General features: G+C 44.9%; 1 protein-coding gene across 2 annotated transcripts in view; it reads right to left on the bottom strand.

Moving 5' to 3' along the window:
• LOC124721400 (EIN3-binding F-box protein 1-like) overlaps positions 1-24418 on the bottom strand; it is a 630141-nt gene that overhangs the window by 54558 nt on the left and 551165 nt on the right. For both annotated transcript variants that reach the window (XM_047246340.1, XM_047246341.1), the window contains exons 4-5: positions 13786-14019; positions 1809-2199 (exon numbers count right to left, since the gene is read on the bottom strand). In XM_047246340.1, coding sequence (XP_047102296.1) covers positions 1809-2199; positions 13786-14019 — 625 coding nt within the window. The remainder of the gene's footprint in view (positions 1-1808; positions 2200-13785; positions 14020-24418) is intronic.

Genomic DNA, 24418 nt, shown 5'->3' with positions numbered 1-24418 from the left:
TTTGATTCTCCCACCCTCTTCGTGTGTTTGCTCCTTTGGGCACCCTCCCTCACTCCCTCCTCTCCCTCTTCCCTCCCTCCTCCATTTCTCCCCACTCCTCCCCTGTGCTTTCCCTCCCCTGTCCCTCTCCTCCTCCCCCCATCTCCTCAGCCATTGGCATCCTTGTTCTCCCCTCTCCTCCACCTCACCCTTATTCCCCTCTTGGCAGGTCCCTGGACTCGCACATGCTAAGTGGACGTTCGCGCGCCGGAGATCATCGCCATCAGTGTCTCGTGTGTGCCGTCGTGTTTGGTGTTCAGTGTTCACCGTCACACTCCATCGTTCACCAGTGCCATCGACATCTTCAGTGTTTGTGCATCGTGTCAACAGTTTGTAGTGTGGATTGTCATCGAGTGTGAACGGCTTCATGTTTTTTATGTTCCTGTGTCTACTGTTTTTTCCCCGCCGTTTTGTTCCAACTCATGTGTCTTCTCTGTTTTTATCATTGTACTATCTTTGGCTGAAGAGCGGAGTATTGTGCTGCTGCCAGCCTACCTGTTCTACGGGTTTTAAAATCACAATAAAGAAAAAAAATCTGAGCACTAGGCGACTTAACTTCTGAGGTCATCAGTCGCCTAGAACTTAGAACTAATTAAACCTAACTAACCTAAGGACATCACACACATCCATGCCTGAGGCAGGATTCGAACCTGCGACCGCAGCGGTCGTCGGTTCCAGACTGTAGCGCCAAGAACCGCACGGCCACTCCGGCCGGCTTCTTCATACTTAAAGCACAGAAATGTATATGTATGTTATGTATGTCAGTAGTACTTTTCATTATGGTCCATTTAATTGTTTTAAGCTGTAGAGAATCTGCTCATGTATTCATGTTTTCCAATATTCTGCTGCAGATCTGAAGATGGTCATTATAGACCGAAACCTGTAATCTGTTGACAAAAAATTTTGTGGATGTAGATCTAAAGTAAAGGAAATTTATTCTATATTCGGATCACTGTTTTATTCGCGAAAATGTTGCAGCTTGTGAAACATATGTAAACTGGCACTCATGGGCGTACCCAACGAGTGGCAGGGGGGTGGGGGCAGCTGCCCTCACCCTAGTATGACCTGCCCCCCCCCCCCCCCCCCCCGCAGTTCAGATCCTGGGTACGCCCTTGCTGGCAATCTTGATTTCCCTCACATCATGCGCGACATTTGGTGAAGAAAGTAGTGTGATACTAACTACGACTACGTGAACACTGATAATTCACTCTTACGCCAATTGGCACCAAATATTATTTCTGGCCTTTAGAATCTGTAGATGGCCAATGTGCAGCTGAAACTGCTTGTGATTGTTATTCCTTCTTAACTGTATCTAAAACAGAAGTGCGTAGTATATTAATTTATATCTCTACGTAAACAGAATGTAATTTTTTCAAAAAAAATTATCTAGACAATGGACGTAAGTTTGGAGGCGCCCCTCGCACTTTTTTGAGAGAGTACAAATAATGAGGGACTGTAAGTCTACTTGTGTGTCTTTGTGTTTCAGTGGTAAAGTGCCAGAGTAAAGACCCACATGTACGGTGTTCAAGCCAGTCCTAGTGATTTATTATCTCTTTCACCCCCGGTAGTTATTGTTAGTGTGAAAAAATGTTCAGCTGTAGAATAGTTCAGAGTCAGTGTTAAACTGTAGGCCACTACTGGTTTAGTCAGTACTAAAGTCAGAGGAAATCAGTGGCGCACTACCTCCAGTGGGGTAGCGCCTGCTAACGCACTGTAGTGTTCAAAATGACTTTCGGGTTGATGACAGCGTGACCTTTAAACCTACTTACCGAGGATATCAATGAAGGTGAAATTGGAGAGAATAAGATTCTGCAGGTTTCCGCCTATGACACACAGCAGTGGTAGGACGCCTGCTTCAAAGTCGAGCGTGAGTCCATCACAGTTGGTGAGTGAGAGGGCGCACAGGTTCTCGAAGAGCATGAACTTGTAGAGGGCCTCGGAGGGCAGCCAGGCGTTGGAGAGCGCGACGGTCTTGGTGTCGGGGCAGAGGCGCGTCGCAGAGTCCAGCTGGTGCTCCTGCGCGCGCTCCGTTGCCGACAGCAGCGTGCTGAGGCGAAGCCGCTCCGGCCGCGGGCTGCCCTCCTCCGACAGGCGGATGCCCAGCCCCGACAGCAGGCGGTGCTCCAGCTCGTGGTCCCACGTCTCCAGCAGCTCCAGCGTCTGTGCAGTCAAAAATGTAGCATGACTGCAGTTCGTCGTCTCAGGTCTCCAGCCTGTCCGATCAAAAATACACTATCTGTTCAAAAGTATCTGGGCCACTAGATGTCTAGAGATGTGAGTCCGTCAATGTAAGTATTGTGCTGTCAGTAGAGAAGCAGTAACAGCAGAATGGGTCAGTCAGGAAAGCTCAGAGACTTCGAATGAGGACGAGTCACGGGATGTCATCCGAGTAACAAATCAATCGGGGACATTTTGACCCTTATAAAGGTACCCAAGTCGACAGTTGGTGATGTATCTGTGAAGTGGAAACGCAGGGGATGAACCACAGGTTAAGCCAATATCATGCAGAACTATCTACTGACAGACGGTGACTATCGAGCATTATGGAGGGTGCTTGCAAAAAATGGCGTGAAATCAGTGGTGGGAAACATTTATGAGTTCCAGAGTGCTACTAGCATTCCAGTTGGCAAAACGATTGTGCATAGGGAGTTAAAAGAAAGGACTAAAATGGCCGAACACATGCCCATAACCCACACATTTCTGTAGTCAATACCAAGTGACGCTTGAGGCCATGTAAAGAACGACGCCACTGGACAGTGAATGCATGGAAACGAGGGTTGGGAGTGGTGAATCACGCCATACTCTGGGTCAATATGATAGAAGAGTTTGGGTTTGGTGTATGCCTACAACACGTTGTCTTCCATAACATGTAATGCCAATAGTGAAATACTATGGAGGTATGTAAAATGAGCGTTTTGCGTCTTTGTCCAGGAGGCCCCTTGCGTGGCAGATGCGGCCGCCTTGGTGCAGGTCTTATTACATTTGACGCCACATTGGGCGCCCTGCGTGCCGGATGTGGATGAACTGATGATGAAGACAACACAACAACCAGTCCCTGAGCGTAGAAAATATCCGACCCAGCCGGGAATCGAACCTGGGCCCGTAGGACGGCAATCCGTCACGCTGACCACACCTTTTTTTTTTTTTAATCTCATTTTGTTCACTTTTGTTCGTTGCATCTGCTCGGGGCGGACGTCGTAAGACATCTGTTTAAGTTCGTTGTTGATCGATTAGCTCAGTTTTTTGTTACAGAAGGCTGCTAACCCTCTGACCGAACACGCTGAGCTACGGTGCCGGCATAAATCTCATTTTGTTTGCTTTTGTTCGTTGCATCTGCTCGGGACGGACGTCGTAAGACATCCGTTTATGTTCGTTGTTGATCGATTAACTCAGTTTTTTTTTATTGTAGAGGGCAGCTAACCCTCTGACCGAGCACGCTGAGCTACCGTGCCGGCAACCACTCAGCTATCGGGGTGGATACTATGGAGGTGGTGTTATGGTATGGTTTTTTTTTTTTTCATGGTTAGGTTGTCGTCCCCTTGTTATCCTTAAGACAACGCTAAATGCGGAAGAGTAGGAACACATTCCACAGCATTGTCTAGTTTAGAAACTTAGCCATTTCGGAAATTCTCCCATCCCTGGCTCGAAAGCCAGTGATAATGCGCTTTTGGAAATCACATAAATCGCTAAGTTTCTGCATTATGACAACGACTACACTGTTTTCCGCTCCTCCGCCCCCCTCCCCGATATACTTTATATGCACTCCACTGCTAGTGCTGCCACCTCCCGTCTGTGAGTGATTATTGCTTGTTGGCGTCGAACACAGGCGGTGGTCGCGTTAATGTGACTAGAGCGTGTAATACTTCTGTGGGATAATTAATGCTAGAGTGGGAAATATCCCCATTTTAGTAGTAGTGCGAACAAAGGGAGAGAAGACTGTAATAAACGAAACGCGACAGCAAGGAGACAGACTATGTAATCAAAAGTATCCGGAAACCCTCAAAAACACACGTTTTTCATATAAGGTGCATTGTGCTGCCAAATACTCCACATCAGCGACCTCAGCAGTCATTATACATCGTGAGACAGCAGAATGGGACTTCGAACGTGGTCAGGTGATTCGGTGTCACTAGTGTCATACGTCTGTACGCGAGATTTTCACATTCCTAAACATCCCTAGGTCCACTGTTTCCGATGTGACAGTGAAGTGGAAACGTGAAGGGACATGGACAGCACAAAAACGTACAGGCTGATCTCGTGTGTTGAGTGACAGAGACCGCCGACAGTTGAAGAGGATCGTAATGTGTAATAGGCAGACATCTATCCAGACCATCAGACAGGAAGCCCAAACTGCATCAGGATCCAGTGCAAGTAATACGACAGGTGGGAGGTGAGAAAATTTGGATTCCATGGTCGAGCAGCTGCTCATAAGCTACCCATGATACCGGTAAATGCCAAACGACACCTCGCTTGGTATAAGGAGAGTATACATTGGACGATTGAACAATGGAAAACGTTGTGTAGAGCGACAAATCACGGTATCCAATGTGGCGATCAGATGGCAGGGTGCGGGTATGGCGAAAGACCGGTGAACGTCATCTGCCAGCGTAAGTAGTGCCAACAGTAAAACACGGAGGCGGTGGTGTTATAGTGTGGTCGTGCTTTTCATGGAGGGGACTTGCACCCTTGTTGTTTTGCGTGGCACTATCATAGCACAGGCCTACATTAATGTTTTAAGCACCGTCTTGCTTCCCACTGTTGAAGAGCAATTCGGAGATGGCGACTGATTCTTTCAACGCGATCGAGCACCTGTGCATAACGCACGACCCGTGGTGGATATTTTACACGACAATAACAACCCTGTAATGGACTGGCCTGCACAGAGTCCTGAGCTGAAACCTATAGAACACATCTGGGATGTTTTGGAAAGCTGACTTCGTGCCAGGCCTCACCGACCGACGTCGATACCTATCCTCAGTGCAGCACTCCGTGAGAAATGGGCTGCCATTTCCCAAGAAACCTTCCAGCACCTGACTGAACGTCTGCCTGCGAGAGTGGAAGCTGTCATCAAGGCCAAGGTTGGCCCAACACCATACTGAATTCCGGCATTAGCGATGGAGGGCGCTACGAAGTTGTAAGTCATTTTCAGACAGGTGTCCGAATATTTTGATCACATAGTGTACATGTCTATCATAGATTATGTAATAACCAGCGACAAACTAGGAGGAATAGCAAGAGACTCCAGAGTTTTTAGGAGATACGATGTGGGATCCCATCATTTTGTAGTAATAAGCAAAATAGACATGTTCACAAAATGGAAGAGGAACTGGAAGTTACCAAAAGAACGAAAAGATGATGAAATTTCTAAAGTATGTTTGCTTAACGAAGATGGGGTGTGAGACCTTTATCAAAGATGACTATACAGCAGAACATATCAAGCGCGAATGGAGCAATATAAGGAAAGCAATAACGAAGGCTGCTCATGAGGAAAAGGATATGATGAAAAAGGGGCCTCAAAATCAGAACAGCAGACATTGGAGCGAGCATAAAGCTCAACTATAAAGCTTACCTTTTATTATCTTACTAGCCCGGAAAAAGAGGACCAACAGAAGAGCAACTCAAACAGCAGCAACATCTGCCCCAGGAGCATGAGCGACTGCGCCAGGAAGTAATCGTTAAACCATTTAGGAATCATCGGTCGAAGAAATAGGTGTCACTACGCTTGCAACCTGTGAATGCCTGTAACGAAATAACTTCATGTCAGCCAGCTCCATTGTAATTATACCAGCAGGAAAGTAGCAGGCGAGATGTGGGACCAGCAGCCGTAATTACGACAGTGGTTCATAATCCTAGCGCTGCTCCGGCGAGCCATCCGGTGGTGATAACACGGACCACCGTAATTATTCACCCACCCAGAAACACGGTGGATACTCCCAGGGGAGAGGATGCGCACGGTGTCGCCTTTACAGATGGCCGCTGTCGACATGCTGCCAAGCACCGTGCTTCAGCCTCGCGATGAGCCACTTCGCCATTACTGGTGCTACTCAAAACTCCACGAAACATCGTCACGTTGTGGCATGCTTAGCGCTGTTTCAGGGAGACAATTATTGAATTACATGAAAAAAAAGTAAGTTAGTTACAAACTACGGCGTGCACATACTTCATTCAATATGTAAACGTCAATACAGATATTCGGATTTAGGTTATGACATGTTCGATATGCCTGCGATCATTAGCGATGATGTGGCGCAGACGAATAGCGAAATTCTGCATGACCCGCTAAAGTGTCGGAACATCGATGCTGTCGATGAGCTCCTGAATAGCTGTTTTCAGCTCAGCAATGGTTTTGAGGTTATTGCTGTACACCTTGCCTTTAATATAGCCCTCGCAAAGAGGGGCGCATGTGTTCAGATCCGGAGAGTATAGCGGCCAATAGAGGCTCATGCCAGTGACCTCTGGGTACCTCAGAGCCAGAATGCTGTCCCCGAAGTGCTCCTCCAGGTCATCGACCCTCTCCTGCTTCGATGGGGTCGAGCTCCGTCTTGCATGAACCACATCTTGTCGAAATCAGAGTCACTTTGGATAATGGGGATGAAATCATCCTCCAAAACCTTCATGTACCGTTCGCTAGTCACTGTGCCATCAACGAATACCGCACCGATTATTTCGTGACTGGACACTGCACACCGCACATTTACCCAATGAGGGTGAAGAGACTTCTGGATCGCGAACTGCGATTTCACAGCCCCCAAGTATGCCAATTTTGCTTAATGACGAACTCCTTCAAATGAAAGTGGACTTCTTCGCTAAACAAACCATAATGCACATACCAATTCCCATCGTTCCTCGCGGCCAACCGTGCAGTGTGAACGTCCTAACGCAAACCGTTAAAAGTTATGCGATTTTATTTTATATAGTTCAATAATTGTCACCCTGTGACAACACGCATTTACACTACTAGCCATTAAAATTGCTGCACCAAGAAGAAATGCAGATGATACATGGATATTCATTGGACAAATATATTACACTAGAACTGACACGTGATTACATTTTCACGCAATTTGTGTGCATAGAACCTGAGAAATCAGTACCCAGAACAACCACTATTGGCCGTAATAACGGCCTTGATACGCCTGGGCATTGAGTCACGTAGAGCATGGATGGCGTGTACAGGTACAGCTGCCCATGCAACTTCAACACGATACCACAGTTCATCAAGAGTAGTGACTGGCGTATTGTGACGAGCCATTTGCTCGGCCACCAATGACCAGACGTATTCAGTTGGCGAGAGATCTGGAGAATGTGCTGGGCAGGGCAGCATTCGAACATTTTCTATATCCAGAAAGGCCCGTACAGGACCTGCAACATGCGGTCGTGCATTATCCTGGTGAAATGTATGGTTTCGCAGGGATCGAATGAAGGGTAGAGTCACGGGTCGTAACACATCTGAAATGTAACGTCCATTGTTCAAAGTGCCGTCAATGCGAACAAGAGGTGACCGAGACGTGTAACCAATGGCACCCCATACCATCACGCCGGGTGATACGCCAGCATGGCGATGACGAATACACCCTTCCGATGTAAGTTCACCACGATGTCGCCAAACACGGATTCGACCATCACGATGCTGTAAACAGAACCTGGATTGATCCGAAAAAATGACGTTTCGCCATTCGTGCACCCAGGTTCGTCGTCGAGTACTCCATCGCAGGCGCTCCTGTCTGTGATGCAGCGTCAAGGGTAACCGCAGCCGTGGTCTCCGAGCAGATAGTCCATGCTGCTGTAAACGCTGTCGAACTGTTCGTGCAGATGGTTGTTGTCTTGCAAACATCCCCATCTGTTGACTCAGGGATCGAGACGTGGCTGCACGATCCGTTACAGCCAAGCGTATAAGATGCCTGTCATCTCGACTGCTAATGATACGAGGCCGTTGGGATCCAGCACGGCGTTCCGAGCTTTATCAAAGTCGGAAACGTGATGGTACGCATTTCTCCTCCTTACACGAGGCATCACAACAACGTTTCACCAGGCAACGCCGGTCAAGTGCTGTTTGTGTATGAGAAATCGATTGGAAACTCTCCACACGTCAGCACGTTGTAGGTATCGTCACCGGCGCCAACCTTCTGTGAATGCTCTGAAAAGCTAATCATTTGCATATCACAGCGTCTGCTCCCTGTCGGTTAAATTTCGCGTCTGTAGCACGTCATCTTCGTGGTGCAGCAATTTTAATGTCCATTAGTGTAGAATTTGCATGCCGCCTGACGGTGTTCAAAAATTGCTCTGAATACTATGGTACTTAACATCTGAGGTCATTTGTCCCCTAGACTCAGAACTACTAAAACCTAAACTAACCTAAGGACATTACACACATCCATGCCCGAGGTAGGATTCGAACCTGCGACGGTAGCAGCAGCGCGGTTCCGGACTGAAGAGCCTGGAACCGCTCGGCCACAACGGCCGACCCTGACGGCGTGGATCCATGGTTGTTCTATGGAAAGGGGAGGGGGTAACAGTTTGTTTTTGGTCCTCTCTCTCTCTCTCTGCCTCTCTCTGTCTACACCCTCCCCCAAAAAGTAACTTCCCGAACTTCGAGAAGACATGGTAGGATGTCAATGTAATTTCGCACAAGTATTTACATCGGCGGGTATGTAAATGATTAGAGTTGCAATTCTGTTTGACAGGTAGAACAGCCAACAGAGTGCGTTACATTGTTCTAGCATACTATTGCTGCCAGGTCTGGAAGGGTATATGTGGGGCGTGAAATGTGTCAGATGTTGAGTGATCGCTATGAAGGACACAGAGGTGCTACGTAATCGTGTAAGACAGCGTTATCAGCACCTGTCACAGTCTGATAGGGGCCTCATTATAAATCTCCCGTTTGGCCGGCTGGTCCAATCACGCATTATCCATATTTGTGGGGCATTGGAATGTGATAATGGACCACTGTCGGACTCCATGTGAACGTAAAGGCAAGGATACTCGTCATCAAGGTTCCATATGTCTGATCACCGCAAGGGAGGACTGCCGTATTTTGCAACAGGTACATCGCAACTCCTTCACACATACACCAACCATCCGATAACAAGTAATTGACTCCCTACAACGCTCTTTGTTATCCTGCAGCATAGGTCGGAAACTACACTACTAGCCATTAAAATTGGTACACCACGAAGATGACGTGCTACAGACGCGAAATTTAACCGACAGGAAGAAGATGCTGAAATATGCAAATGATTAGCTTTTCAGAGCATTCACACAAGGTTGGCGCCGGTGGCGACACCTACAACGTGCTGACACGAGGAAAGTTTCCAACCGATTCCCCACACAAACAGCAGTTGACCGGAGTTACCTGGTGAAACGTTGTTGTGATGCCTCGTGTAAGGAGGAGAAATGCGTACCATCTCGTTCCCGAATTTGACAAAGGTTGGATTGTAGCCTATCGCGATTGCGGGTTATCGTATCGCGACATTGCTGCTCGCGTTGGTCGAGATCCAATGACTGTTAGCAGAATATGGAATCGGAGGGTTCAGGAGAGTAATACGGAACGCCGTGCTGGATCCCAACGGCCTCGTCACTAGCAGTCGAGATGACAGGCATCTAATCCGCAGGGCTGTAACGGATCGTGCAGCCACGTCTTGATCCCTGAGTCAACAGATGGGGACGTTTGCAAGACAACAACCATCTGCACGAAAAGTTCGACGGCGTTTGCAGCAGCATGGACTATCAGCTGTGAGACCATGGCTGTAGCTACCCTTGACGCTGCATCACAGACAGGAGCGCCTGCGATGGTGTACTCCACGACGAACCTGGGTGCACGAATGGCGAAACGTCATTTTTTCGGATCAATCCAGGTTCTGTTTAGAGCATCATTATGGTCGCATCCGTGTTTGGCGACATCGCGGTGAACGCACATTGGAAGCGTGTATTCGTTATCGCCATACTGGCGTATCATCCGGCGTGATGGTATGGGGTGCCATTTGTTACACGTCTCGGTCACCTCTTGTTCGCATTGACGGCACTTTGAACAGTGGACGTTACATTTCAGATGCGTTACGACCGTGGCACTACCCTTCATTCGGTCCCTGCTAAACCATACATTTCAGCAGGATAATGCACGAACGCATGTTGCAGGTCCTGTACGGGCCTTTCTGGATACAGAAAATGTTCGACTGCTGCCCTGGCCAGCATGTTCTCCAGATCTCCCACCAATTGAAAACGTCTGGTCAATGGTGGTCGAGCAAATGGCTCGTCACAATACGCCAGTCACTACTCTTGATGAACTGTGGTATCGTGTTGAAGCTGCATGGGCAGCTGTACCTGTACACGCCATCCAAGCTCTATTTGACTCAATGCCCAGGTGTATCAAGGCCGTTATTACGGCCAGAGGTGGTTGTTCTGAGTACTGATTTCTCAGGATCTATGCACCCAAATTGCGTGAAAATGTAATCACATGTCAGTTCTAGTATAATATATTTGTCCAATGAATACCCGTTTATCATCTGCATTTCTTCTTGGTATAGCAATCTAGTATGGTGGCGACGTGGGGACTGGTCCCATCGCTCCAATGTTTTGGAGAAGCACAGCGGTATTACTCCTGGTGATATGATGTAGGGACCCATCGGGTATGACTTCAGGTTATGACTGGTACTGATTAAGGGAGCTCTGACGGAACAACGGTATGTCCCGGACAACCTAAGTCGTCATGTGTTTCCTCCGACTCGCCAAGTGTTGTGGTACCTTTCTTCAGCAGTATAATGCTCGTCTAAATATAACACGTGTCTCTATGAACTGTCTATTGATTTTGAGGTAATACCACGTCGAGCAAGATCCCCACAGCTTTCCCACATAGATAGTGTGTGGGACCACCTCGGACGTCAGCTCCATCCCAGTGCTAGTATCCAGGAAATGAAGGACCAATTACAACAGTTGAGGACCAGTTTGCTTCAGGAGAGGATACAACGGCTTTATGACACTCTTTCCAACCGAATCAGATTATGCATCTAGGCCAGAGAGGTTGCAACATCATAGTGATAAGTTCTTTGTAAATTTCACGCGCGCGATCCGTGAAGTTTCATTTTATTTCCTCTTCCCCTTCTCGGTGCTTCACGTTTTCTTATGATGCAGTATAATTACTTAAAGGAACGTAGAAAGAAAAACTGGATATAGACATTTCAAAGGTTAAGTGCCCCTGTCTTCTATGTACTGGCTTGCTATCCGAGCTCTTGATATTCATATACTTGCTTCTCTTTCCTCCAAAAATATTTTTAAATTGTCTTTTAAGCTGCAGCTATCTTTTCCCTCGTCATGCGTCTTTATGCAGTCTTGCATTTGTCCTCTAGTCATTCCTATTTAGTCATTTTGCATTTTCTGGCAATCTCATGTTTAAGACGTATGTAGTCAGCTGTCTTTTCCCTCGTCATGCATCTTTATGCAGTCTTGCATTTGTCCTCTAGTCGTTCCTATTTAGCCATTTTGCATTTTCTGGCAATCTCATTTTTAAGACGTATGTAGTCAGTTTCGACAGCTTCATTTTCTGCATTTTTATGATCTCTCCTTTCGTTAATTAAATACAGTACCTTCCGTGACACGCACGGATTTCTGCTAAAAACTGTCTTTTTATCATTGTGATCCTCTGCTGCCTTCCACATTGCATCTCTAAAAGCTACCAATTCGTCTTCTGTTGCACTCCTTTCCTCTATCTGACCCCAAAGTTGTCTAGTGTTCTCCGTGAAACTCTCAACAACCTCTGGTTCATTCAATTTATCCACATCCTGCCTCCTTAAGTTCCTACCTTTTTGCATTTCCTTCAGATTCAGTCTGCAGTTCACAACCAATAAATTATGGCCAGAGTCCACATCTGATCCTGTAAATGTCTTACAGTTTAGAATCTGGTTTGAAATCTGAGTAAACTGAATCCGAAACCTTACACTGTCCGTAGTTTTCTTCCACACGTGCAACACTCTTTACTGATATTTAAACCAAGTATTAGAGGTGAGTAATTTATGCAAAATTACACCACGCTGCTTACTGTTTATCATAAGTTAAAGTCATGCTGACATAAGGCTTGATGTAGGGACAAAGAGAAAGAGAGAGAGAGAGAAACTGAAAAACTCATTTCAAATACACTGAAGCGCCAAAGAAACTGATACAGGCATGTGTATTCAAATACAAAAATGTCTCAAATGGCTCTGAGCACTATGGGACTTAACATCTGTGGTCATCAGTCCCCTAGAACTTAGAACTACTTAAACCTAACTAACCTAAGGACATCACACACATCCATGCCCGAGGCAGGATTCGAACCTGCGACCGTAGCAGTCGCGCGGTTCCGGACTCAGCGCCTAGAACCGCTAGACCACCGCAGCCGGCATTCAAATACAGAGATATGTAAACAGGCAGAATACGGCGCTGCGGTCTGCAACGGTTTTATAAGACAACAAGTGTCTGGCGCAGTTGTTCGACCAATTACTGCTGCTACAACGGCATGCTAACAAGATTTAAGTGAGGTTGAATGTGGTATTATAGTCGGGTCACGAGCGATGGGACACAGCATCTCCGAGGTAGCGATGAAGTGGGGATTTTCCTGTACGACCATTTCACGAGCGGAACATGAATCTCAGGAATCCGGTAAAACATCAAATCTTTCACATCGCTGCGCCTGGAAAAAGATCCTTCAAGAACGGGAGAAACGACGACTGAAGAGAATCGTTCAAAGGCATTGAAGTGCAACCCTTCTGCAAATTGCGCAGATTTCGATGCTGGGCCATCAACAAGTGTCAGCATGCGAACCATTCAATGAAACATCATCGATGTTGGCTTACGGAGCCGAAGGCCCACTCGTGTACCCTTGATGACAAACATCAAATCTTCGACATCGCTATGGCCGGGAAAAGATCCTGCAAGAACGGGACCAACGACGACTGAAGAGAATCCCTCAACGTGACAGAAATGCGACCCTTCCGCAAATTGATGCAGATTTCAATGCCATGCCACCAACAAGTGCCAGCGTGCAGACTATTCAACAAAACATCATCGATATGAGCTTTCGGAGCCGAAGGCCCACTCATGTACCCTTGATGACTGGAAACATGTTGCCTGGTCGGACGAGTCTCGTTTGAAATTGTATCGAGAGGATGGACGTGTACGGGTATGGAGGCAACCTCATGAATCCACGGACCCTGCATGCCAACAGGTGGAAGCTCTGTAGTGGCGTGGGGCGTGTGCAGTTGGAGTGATATGGGACCCCTGATAAGTCTATATACGACTCTGGTAGCTGACACGTACGTAAGCATCGTGCCTGATCACCTGCATCCGTTCATGTCCATTGTGCATTCCGACGGAGTTGGGCAATTCCAGCAGGACAATGCGACACCTCGAAAGTCCAGAATTGCTACAGAGAGGCTTCAGGAACACTCTTCCGATTTTAAACACTTCCGCTGGCTACGAAACTCTCTAGACATGAACATTATTGAGGATATCTGGGATGCCTTGCAACATGCTGTTCAGAAGAAATCTCCACCTCCTCGTTTTGTTACGGATTTACGGACAGCCCTGCACAATTCTTGGTGTCAGTTCCCTGCAACACTACTTCAGACACTAGTCGAGTCCATGCCACCCTTGCTCGCGGGGGCCCTACACGATATTAGGTATGTGTACCAGTTTCTTTGGCTCTTCTGTTTATCTGTACCATCACATCCTCCCGCAAGCAATAACTAGTACGAAATGGGCCCGCTTTACACTCACTTCGAAGATGTTGTCGAAGTCGAACTCGGAGAGGCAGGGCAGCGACTGCAGGGCAACTGCGGCGCCGCAGACCGTGACGCTGGTGTCAGCGACGGCGAGCCGGGCCAGGCGCTGGCAGAGGCGCGTGCCGTCCGATCCCACGCACAGCCGCACCAGCCCGCGGTCCGTCATCGGCGTCGACACCAGCTGCAGCTCCACCAGCAGCGGGCACTGCAGCCCGATCTGCTCCAGCATCTGCCCGCACACGTTAGCTCATCTGTAGTGGGGGCACTGTTGGCAGGGAGAGCTTTTCGGGACGGGAATTTAATTCGGATTCCACCTGCTCAGTCGTGGTCGCGTCAGAATGGAAATAATGAAGTCACTGTAAAAAAAGTCATTAATTTTGGCACTTATCTTGAATGGATTCCCACGTAGATTTCGTCGAAGTTGTTATGGCTCATCTTGTTCATTCTAGGGTGATTCCACTTTGACTGCTAGAAGTTCCAGATCTGTATTTTAGCAATATTTGAAGACCTAAGAAATGGGTGTTTCAGGAAATTCTTAATTATCAAACAATCCCAGATCAGAACATTGGTATGGTACAAATAATTTTTGACTTGGTGTTGACAATCCACATTTTTATTAAACTTCTTGTAAATCCAAATATACTTTTTCTTAATTGTCACATCATCAAGAAAACAGTTTTGTATCAATATTCATATATTTAATTTCCACTTTAACCAAACACAAGACTTGACTGTTCTTTTACAAAGCGAAATAACAACTTAACTTGTGCAAAGGGAAACAAAGACTGCCCTGTGCGCATTCGCGGCAAAACTGTTACAAATAAGTCAAAGATTATTACAGTCTCACAGAAATGAATACACACAAGAACCATATCACTGTAATATATCGATACATCGGAGTACCTATACATTAATAAAACCAAATGTGAATATTGTCACAAAAATATGTCTGTTACTTCGCAGAAAAGTAGTACGATATTACTGGTATCAAGAACTGGAGTTGGAGTGTCGCAATGGTCACGTAAATAAAGAACCATCACAAAGTCAGTGTGGGCACATGTGTGTGAGGAAGTTACTAGAACGTGATTTTTTTTTTGGGGGGGGGGGGGGAATAATTCGTTGTATGGTGCGGATTGGGTGTACTTTTCAGTCTCAAAGATCTGGGAGTTAGGAAGTGACGTGGGAAAAAAAATTCTTTTTACTGATGACAGCAGAGCACCTGCTTAAAGTAGGCCATAGTTACAAGGTGAAACATGAAGTATTACATCACACCCATAAAGGCAGGAAGACGAACTATCTTGAAATTTTGGAAATTAATAAACACGTGTCCATCAACCCAAGCTTAATACTTAAAGATCACAGTTCCTTTATTGGCCACTTCCAACTGCAGATACTACTCATAGCCCCATCCAAGCCATGTTGTAAATGACTCCTCTTACTCACATGCCCCATTTTATTTCGATTGCTATAATTTATCTCGTTGTGTTAAGCAATTTTACTTTGTATAATCACAGCTGCTTCACTCACCTACCTAATATCACTGTTGTATCTTATCTGTTTGTGATTTAGGACCAATGAAAGACAAGACTATTTTGTTGAGCCACATATTTAGAATACGTCACCAAAGTTTATTGTTCAATTATTTTCTTCTATGCACAACTGTTGTAATTTTTCTATAGTTCATTAGTTAATGTGTCACATTTTCTATCTTAGTTAAATGATGTTACATCGCATTTACACTGAAATAATCCCTCTTGTTTTATTCGTAATTCTAACATAACATTTTCCTCTCTCTCAATGGAGATGCACTAGTTTAAAATCTTTGATCCAACAAAATTTCATTGCACCACATACTTATCTTTGTACAGCCGAAAACCTGTTCGTGTAACAAATAATAAATTTTGTAGGATATCACACCAGTGTTGTGAGTGTTTCAATCATGATGACAGCAACATTGTAATCCCAGATGAAAAAAGACAGCACCCCTAGTAGGGAAAGAAAATCAAAGTCTGACGGTTGTTTATAATTAATCGTCAGGTAATATATTACACTGAAAATAAAGAAAACAAACAACTCTAATTTCTGCGTAAAGAGCGGAGAATAATTCTGTAAAAGTAAATGTGGATGAAACTTTCATAGACAGCACAGCAAATATAAACTTTTTTGGAATTAATTTTGATAGTCACGTGAAGCGGAGTGATACTCAAATATACGAGCAAAGAAAATGTGATCAGCGTACTATACCCTTAGAGTCTTGTCATCAGAGTGTAACAGAAATGCGTTATAGTTACGTACTATTCCTATATAAACTACAGTTTTAGCTATGTGAAAGGTGTACATATTAATAGAAATGGTTGTAAAAATTTACCATAAGAAGTATCAGTTTGTTGAGAATGATTGCCACAACGAGCGTCTTTAGGTGCCTGAACACATGAGTGGTATCTTCTTTGGTTACCAAAGGTTGTTTTGTTGTGTAACAGTCCAGTTGCAGTTGTTACCAGTAGGAGTCAAGTCGGCCAAAGAGCGCGAGAGAATGTTGTACCGTGACAAAGTGAGGAGATTGGATTACAGATGTGCCGCACAAAGAATGAATTTAGAGTTTGAGATGGTGTAATCGAGGGCAAAGAATAAAGGCTGATATTTTAGAAAGTATTTTGTAGAGGATCGGCTCATTTGGAAAAAGGTAATCTGCAAAAGTTATTAATTGCTGGATGTTCTAGCTCAGTAATTATTATCGTAGCGTAAAGTTTTCTTTGTGCTTAACAGAATTTACGTGCTAGTATTCACAATGAATTATCAGCTACATGTTTAGTAGTCTCATTATCTTACTCTCTACACTGTTGGTTAAAAATATTTCATTAGGAAGGCGAAGAGTACGGTAAATTGTAAAGTTGTCATTTTGTTTTGTAATATCTACGTATTGGTGTCTAGGGACAATTATCAGTCTTGATTTCAGTGTCCTAATTAGTTTTCCCCACCAAGATTAAGTTAAACGTATTTGATTAAGGATATAAAAGTGTAAAAATTACGCAGTTTAGAAAGCTTATGTGCCAAACGTAATATTGATAGTGTATGACAGTGATAGAAAGTAGTTATAGTTCACGTTAAGAGTCATTTCTGAGTTACTAAAAGGATATTATCTAATTGCAAAATACACTACTAATGATTTAAAACCTCCTGAACCTTGTCTCCTCTGTTAAGTGAAAGATATACTTCGCAAAACTTGGAATATCACGCCTTGCACTATTGCGTGAACAGTGAATCATATTTTCAAAAAGATAACAAAGGCTTAATTTGCTGATGCACCCTGATAATAAATAAGATAAGAAGGCAAACTGCTGCTCAGTGATTTATTACAGCTCATCATTCAACTCATTTGCAGTGCAGACAGAATCGAGCCGAGTTATCCGGTGCGAAGGTAAGAATCAATTGTAGGGCCTAAATGAACCTTTTAAGAGAATTTTAAGATCAGTTTTCATCATCAAAATTTCGGATAAGTTCAATAAATGCATTTTTTAACAGGGCGCATTTACAACACGTAACTGTTAGTCATTGTGTGTGATGGTTTCACGATAAAGTCATTCTGAATATTCTTGTGAACCATTCTTTATTTTCAGTCTAATTTACAGAGTCAGATACGTTTTAGGTTAATTAAAATCACGTACCGAAAAAGCTATTTGCACAGATCTGTTAGTGTTTAAAAGTAGGGTAGCAAAAATGAATCTAGATCAAAATCTATACTCGGAATTTTAGAACACTTCTCTCACATTATTATAGAGACGTTTAGTTTCATACAGTATTTCCCAGTTACCAACTAAAAGCATAAAACTTTTAAATGGACTCATTTTTTGAGGGACTCATACAAAAAAAAATGGACTCAACCCTCAGATTATAGAAAAGAGCTATCAGAAAAATAACTAAAAACAGTAACTGAGCTCGGTGTAAAGATCTGTTTAAACAGCAAAGAACTCTGACTGCACCAAGTGAGTATATATACCAATCCGTTATGCACATCAAGAACATATCACAAACAGCAACACTCATGATCATGGAACAAGAGGCAAACTAAACTTGCATTTATCAAGAGTAAATACACACAAAAAAGGGAGTTTTCTACATGGGGATAAAATTGTACAATAAATTTCCCAAGGACGATAAAGGGACAACTAAAATCCAGATATCTGAAGAGTCAATTAAGGTGTACCTCTTAAACAATTAAAACTACAAAGTCGAAGATTATTTAGATAAAATGGAGTAGGGAATGGTAAGAAACTGACATTATTTAATAACAGATATCTGTCATTCTGCCGTAAATTGTCGTGGCTTAATGACTCTTACTGTCAAATCGTATATCCAGGGCATGTGACGGAAAATTCTAACATATTTACATTCTTTAGGGCTGAACATCCCATTCATTGTGGTGAGGTGCTGATTCGGTTTCTTCAGATGGTTCAAGGGGATAACAAGAAGAATTCGATAGAACTGTTGAAGTGTTGTCAAAGTCCTGATTTCAGCCGAAATGTGTGTGTGTGTGTGTGTGTGTGTGTGTGTGTGTGTGTGTGTAGTGTGTGTAGTGTGGGCAGTGACGAGTGGTGTGATAAAAACGAACAGTTTAAAAGTAGATTCTGATAAGATAGTATTACTGTATGAATGGCGTAGCTATTTTTTTTAAATGTTTGCTTTTCTATTAAGATGACGTGCCAGATATTTCGTAAATGATCTATGGAAGAATAAACGACTATTTAACTAATTTGAGATTTGAGTGGACTAGAATCAAAATTTTGAATGAAGGTAGGAATATTAGAAGTTAGCGTCCCGTCAACGACGAGGTCGTTGGAGATGGAGCTAAGACTTGGACTGGGGAAATAAAGCGGGTGTTTCCTTTTAAACTGAATTATCCCACCAGTTGTCTCGAGCGATTTAGTAAGCCTCTAAAGCCTAAATCTGGATGACTGTATGGAAATTTCAATCGCCGTCCTCTCAGATGCGAGCCCAGTGTTATCAACGGAGGTTCTAAATCAGGGTAGAGCGAGGCAGTGGAAGGAAATGCGTCCATACACAAGGTGAATCACCTAAAACTTGCAGCCCAGACATGGAAGGTTATGCTGATGTGCTGTTTTCACAGATATGAGATGTATCCAATGGCTCACAATTGTAACCCACACACATATAGAAATAATCACTAGAATGCTCGTTTATTTTATAAAGTCGCCATTTTAAATGACAGAATGCCCTTTGGCATTAACAAAGTGAAACTAGTGTAATGGCATCAGCAAAGCGTGCCGGTACGGTAGCTCAGCGTGTTTGCCGGCACGGTAGCTCAGCGTGTTCGGTCAGAGGGTTAGCTGCCACCTGTAATAAAAAAACTGAGTGAATGGATCAATAACGAACGTCAGCGGGTGTCAGGGGACGTCCGCCACGAACAATTGCAACGAATTATAACGAACAAAATGAGATTACAAAAAAAGAAAAAAAAGCGTGTTCGGTCTGAGAGCCGGTTGGCCTCTGTAGTAAAAAACTGAGTGGAAGGATCAACAAACGAATTTGAACAGAAGTCATTTGACGTCCGCAACGACGAAACACAACAATCAACAACGAACAAAAAAAGAAAAAAAATGTGGTCAGCGCGATAGAATGTCAATCCTAAGGGCCCGGGTTCGATTCCCGGCTGGGTCGGAGATTTTCTCCGCTCAGGGACTGGGTGTTGTATTGTCCTAATCATCTTCATTTCATCCCCATCGACCCGCAAGTCGCCGAAGTGGCGTCAAATCGAAAGACTTGCACCCGATGGGAGGCCCTAGTCACACGACATTTACATTTACATTGGTCAAGACGGACACTTCTGCTCCAGAATGAAGAGTGCAAAAATTGTGGGTTACGTTCTACCAGTACCACGGTGAGTGCGGACTCAGGAGAGGTCATTCAGTACAAACATTCTTTAATAAGTATAACTTCCGTGTAAGAGATATATATGTCTGCGTCCCGTCGACGTGTGGACATCCAGGTAGCAGTGCGCTACATCACATAACTCGCTGGTGCTAAGTGTGGCCCCTCGCCAGTGTGTGTGGGTAAGTTAGGCAGCGAGCTTGCCCCAGAGGAAGATCAGCGGACGGGGATGTGGCCTCGCTGACGCAAGGAAGGCATCACCCGGTAGCTAGCAAGCTGACTCTGGTCTGTAGGTAGCTCCTAACAGTCGGTCAGGTGCAACTTGAAGTGGATTGGAATGTCAAATGTTGACACCTTTGACGTAGCCTGCACTCGGTGTCTCGTAGACATGGGGCTAACTCGTTTCGTTGCTTGGCGGGGTGGGAGCTGCTCGGCTCCACATTGCACCGACGGCTGGATAGTCACGGCGTCGACTGGAGTCGGAAATCTAGGACTCTGTCGAAGTACTAGTACAATTGCTGCTAACGGCTGACCGATGAGCATTTATAGTCTCTCTGGCCGGCTATGTTGCCTTCTGTCGTATGGGTGGCTACGAAGTGCAACGTTGTGCCATGGTATGGGGAAACCCAGTACACCGATAGGGCAGACTGTTGTATTACAGAGTGCTGCGTCAGCAGTGTTCTGGCACCCGTCGATGGGCTGCGAAGTTTGATCGGTGATTGATGTCACAACACTAGGAGGATTCTGGGATAAGTAATCCACGAGCAATCGCATTTTGAGAACTGTAAACGCTGATAGTCGTCGGCTCCATGTACCAGCACAAACTTCAGGAAAAAAGTGAATAAATCAATTCTCTGAGTTCTCAAGAAGAAAGAAAATTGGCATTGAAAGGTAGTTTTCAAAATGTTGATATCAGCATCAATTCAAGCTTCTACTTAACGGCATTGGCCAGTACTTAGCTAGCATTTATCGAGTAAAGTCCAAAGCGACTGGAAAAGGGCGCAGGTGACTGTATATAAGAAAGGTAAAAGAACAGTTCTCCGTAATTGCAGACCAGTGTCCTTAACATCGTTTTGCTGCAAAGCTGTTGAACACATTCTGAGTTCGAATGTAACAACTTTCCTTGGGACAGAAAAGCTTCTGTCCACAAATCAGCAAGGATTTAGAAAGTATTGCTCGTGCGAAACTCAGCTTGATCTTTTCTCATATGATATAAGAAAAACCGTGGATGGAGGGCAACAGGCAGATTCCATGTTCCTAGATTTCCAGAGAGCGTTTGACACGGTTCCCCACTGCAAACTGTTCACGAATGTCCGAGCACGCAGATCAGGTGCCCAGATTGTGAATAGCTCGTAGAATTTTTAAATAATAGAAACTAGTATTTTGTCTTCGACGACGAATATTCATCAGAGAGAAAGTTATCGTCAAGAGTGCCCCAGGGAAGTGTGATAGGACCCCTCTTGTTCTCTGTATACATAAGTGATCTGACGGACAGGGCGAGTAGCAATTTACGGCTGGTTGCTGATGACGCTGTGGTGTGCGGGAAGCTGTCGTCGTTGAGTGACTGTAGGTGGATACAAGGTGACTTAGATAGAATTTCTAGTTAGTGTGATGAATGGCACCTTGCTGTAAATGTTGAAAAATGTAAGTTAATGCGGATGAATAGAAAAAACAGTACTATAACGTTCTAATTAAAAAATAGTAGCGTCCAGCTTGACACAGCTACATCGATTAAAATATCTAGGCATAACGCTGCAAAGCGATATGAAATGGAATGAGCAGGTCCGGTTGGTAATAGGGAAGACGAATGGTCGACTTCGGTTTATTAGGAGAATTTTGGAAAAGTGTAATTCATCTATAATCGAACGGTGTATAGAACGCTAGTGCGACCCATTCTTGAGTACTGGTCGAGTGACTGGGATCCCTACCACATCGGTTCAATCCCGCGTCCGGCCATCCTGATTTAGGTTTTCCGTGATTTCCCTAAATCGCTCCAGGAAAATGCCGGGATGGTTCCTTTCAAAGGGCACGGCCGACTTCCTTCCCCGTCCTTCCCTAATCCGATGAGACCGACGACCTCGCTGTCTGGCCTCCTTCCCCAAACCAACCAACCCTATCACATCGTATTGAAGGAGGGCATCGAAACAACTGAGTGAAGACATCATCAGGTTCACTCAGCATGCAAGTATTACGGAGATGCTTTGGTAACTCAAATGGGAATCCCTGGAGAGAAGGCGACGTCCTTATCGAGGACCACTATTGAGAAAATTTAGAGAAACGGCGTTTGAAGCTAACTGCAGAACGATTCTACATGCGCCAACTTAGCCAGCCCGGTTAGCCGTGTGGTCTAACACACAGCTTTCCCGATTGGGAAGGAGTGCCTGATCCCTGGCACGAATCCGCCTGGTCTGGTAAGCTGGCCAGTCTGTGGATGGTTTTTAGGCGGTTTTCCATCTGCCTCCGCGAATGTGGGCTGGTTCCCCTAATTCTGCCTCAGCTACACTATGTCAGCGATTGCTGCGGAAATAAGTTCTCCACGTAGGCATATACCACCATTACTATACCATACAAACATAGGGGCTACACTCGTGTGGTGTGAGACGTTCCCTGGCGGGGGTGGGGGGGGGGGGGAGGGGGGGGGAGGGGGAGGACCTCTGGGAGCCGAACCGCACAATAACCCTGAAAGAGTGGTTCGGTGTGGGGCGGTGGAGGGTGAAGTGGACTACGGTAGTCGTCGTGGGGTTGTGGACCACTGCGGCTGCGGCGGGGAGGGAGCCTCTCCGTCGTTTCTAGGACCCCGGTTAAGATATAATACAATACAATAAAATACCGCCAACGTACGTTTCACGTGAAGACCACGAAGATAAGAGAAATTACGGCTCGTATAGAGGGATATAGACGGTCGTTTTTCCTTTGCTGTATTTGCGAATGGAACAGAAAAGGAAATGACTAATAGTGATACTACGGCGTGCACCGTACGGTGGTTTGCGGAGGCTGTATGTAAATGTAGATGTAGTACATCATTTAAAGACTGATACAATGTTCGAGGTTTTCATCAAATATATCAGAGCAGACAGCATGTCATCTGGTGTAGTCGGTACATCCTTTCAACGGTATCTTTTAGCTTTTCTCAGAGAAAAAGATGTAAGGAAGTCTAACCTGGGTAACTCGGCAAGTAAAGTATAGAGCCTCTTCGTCCATTTCGAAGATTTGGAGACATTGTTTGAAGGCAAGCTATAGTACGTAATACATTTTGCAGAAGACAACCATCAGCTTGATATGGCCTGCGGTGGAACGTTTTCTAATATACTTTGAGAGAGCACAGCTCAGTAATTGTGACTAGAAACTTTCAAAGCAGACGCGGCCACGTATGCCTCTTCTGTTTGTGATGAGACACAGGCACGGGCGAGCCAGCGCGAATGTTTTGACTACAGAGGAGTTCTGGGGACCGAGCCAGGCAGAGTTTAGTAGTCACACGGGTCTCCCAGTACCATCAATAGATGGTGGCACCCTTTGAGCCTCTGTGATTGGCGGACACTGAGTATGAGAATTACAAAGACAACAGGACAGCGGCTAGTAGTCTCTGGCCGCATGATCGGGAAAACCCAGCCTTTGGCGTGAAACATGGAGTGGTAACCGCCATGGCTGATTTAAGCTTCCAGATTAAATTCCAAATGGAATTAAACGCAAAAAATTAAACGCATCTATTTACAGAGAAGCAGTGTGCGATTTGCAGGGGGGGATGAGGGGGATTTCCCCCCCCCCCTCCCTCTGCATCAGACCATCCCCTCCTCTGGTTTTAGTTTATGCGTCCCAACCTGGGATGTTTATTTCCCACGCGCTGGAGTAAAACTTTACATATAATTTAAATTTGTGGAGCCGAACACTGAAAGTTTTTAATACAGTCTTACTATTAATACTATTAATATGTTTGCTTATTAATTTTGAAAAAGTGTTATGCAGTAGTTAAGCATTTCAAAACATTTAGAACTAAATGACAAGACGACGCGCGCCACATTTCCACAATGTCGCAAGACGTCGCCCCAGCGTAAACGAGGCTTTAGAGCCAGATCTGTATTGTATGGTGGATGTGATGTGTTGCGTACGAAACTAAAACCTGCAATCAGATCCAAACGTCGTGGAAAACTGTGAAGAGGTGTCATCCTGCAGCAAGGTAACGCTCGCCCACATTCTGCCAAACGGACAGCCGACGGAATAAAGGAGATGAGATTCGAGGTGCTGGAACATCCAATATACAGTCCAGACCTGGCTCCAAGCGATTTTCACATGTTTGGACCCTTAACGGAAGCACTACAGGGAAGAAGATTTGAAAGTGATGAAGACGTCATTTCTGGGGTGCAAAATTGGTTACAGATGCAACCGATAAACGTATTTTCTGATGAAATAAAAAAACTCGTAAAACGTCGGGAAAACTGCATTGAAGCCCAGGGAGGTTACGTAGAAAAATAACGCATGTTTCTGTTTTCTATCATCAGAATAAGTACAGCTTTTCACAAATGTGCCTTTACTTTTTGAATTCCTCTCGTATACCTGTCTGTAGATGATTTTGTAAATAAGCTTTACCTGTAATGTACTTTTAAAGATATAACGAGGGATGGCTTTTCTGATAGTGTATACGCGTGAATAGTGAGTTTCGGCATTAACATCTATTTATAAATAACTGTTTAACCATGGGTAACGCCACGGTCCAAGCAAGTAACATATATAAATATACTAACCCC

This window comes from Schistocerca piceifrons, chromosome X, assembly GCF_021461385.2.
Source record: "Schistocerca piceifrons isolate TAMUIC-IGC-003096 chromosome X, iqSchPice1.1, whole genome shotgun sequence".
NCBI lineage: Eukaryota > Metazoa > Arthropoda > Insecta > Orthoptera > Acrididae > Schistocerca > Schistocerca piceifrons.
The sequence above is the reverse complement of the archived record's forward strand: the minus strand, read 5'-3'. Positions and strand labels throughout refer to the sequence as shown.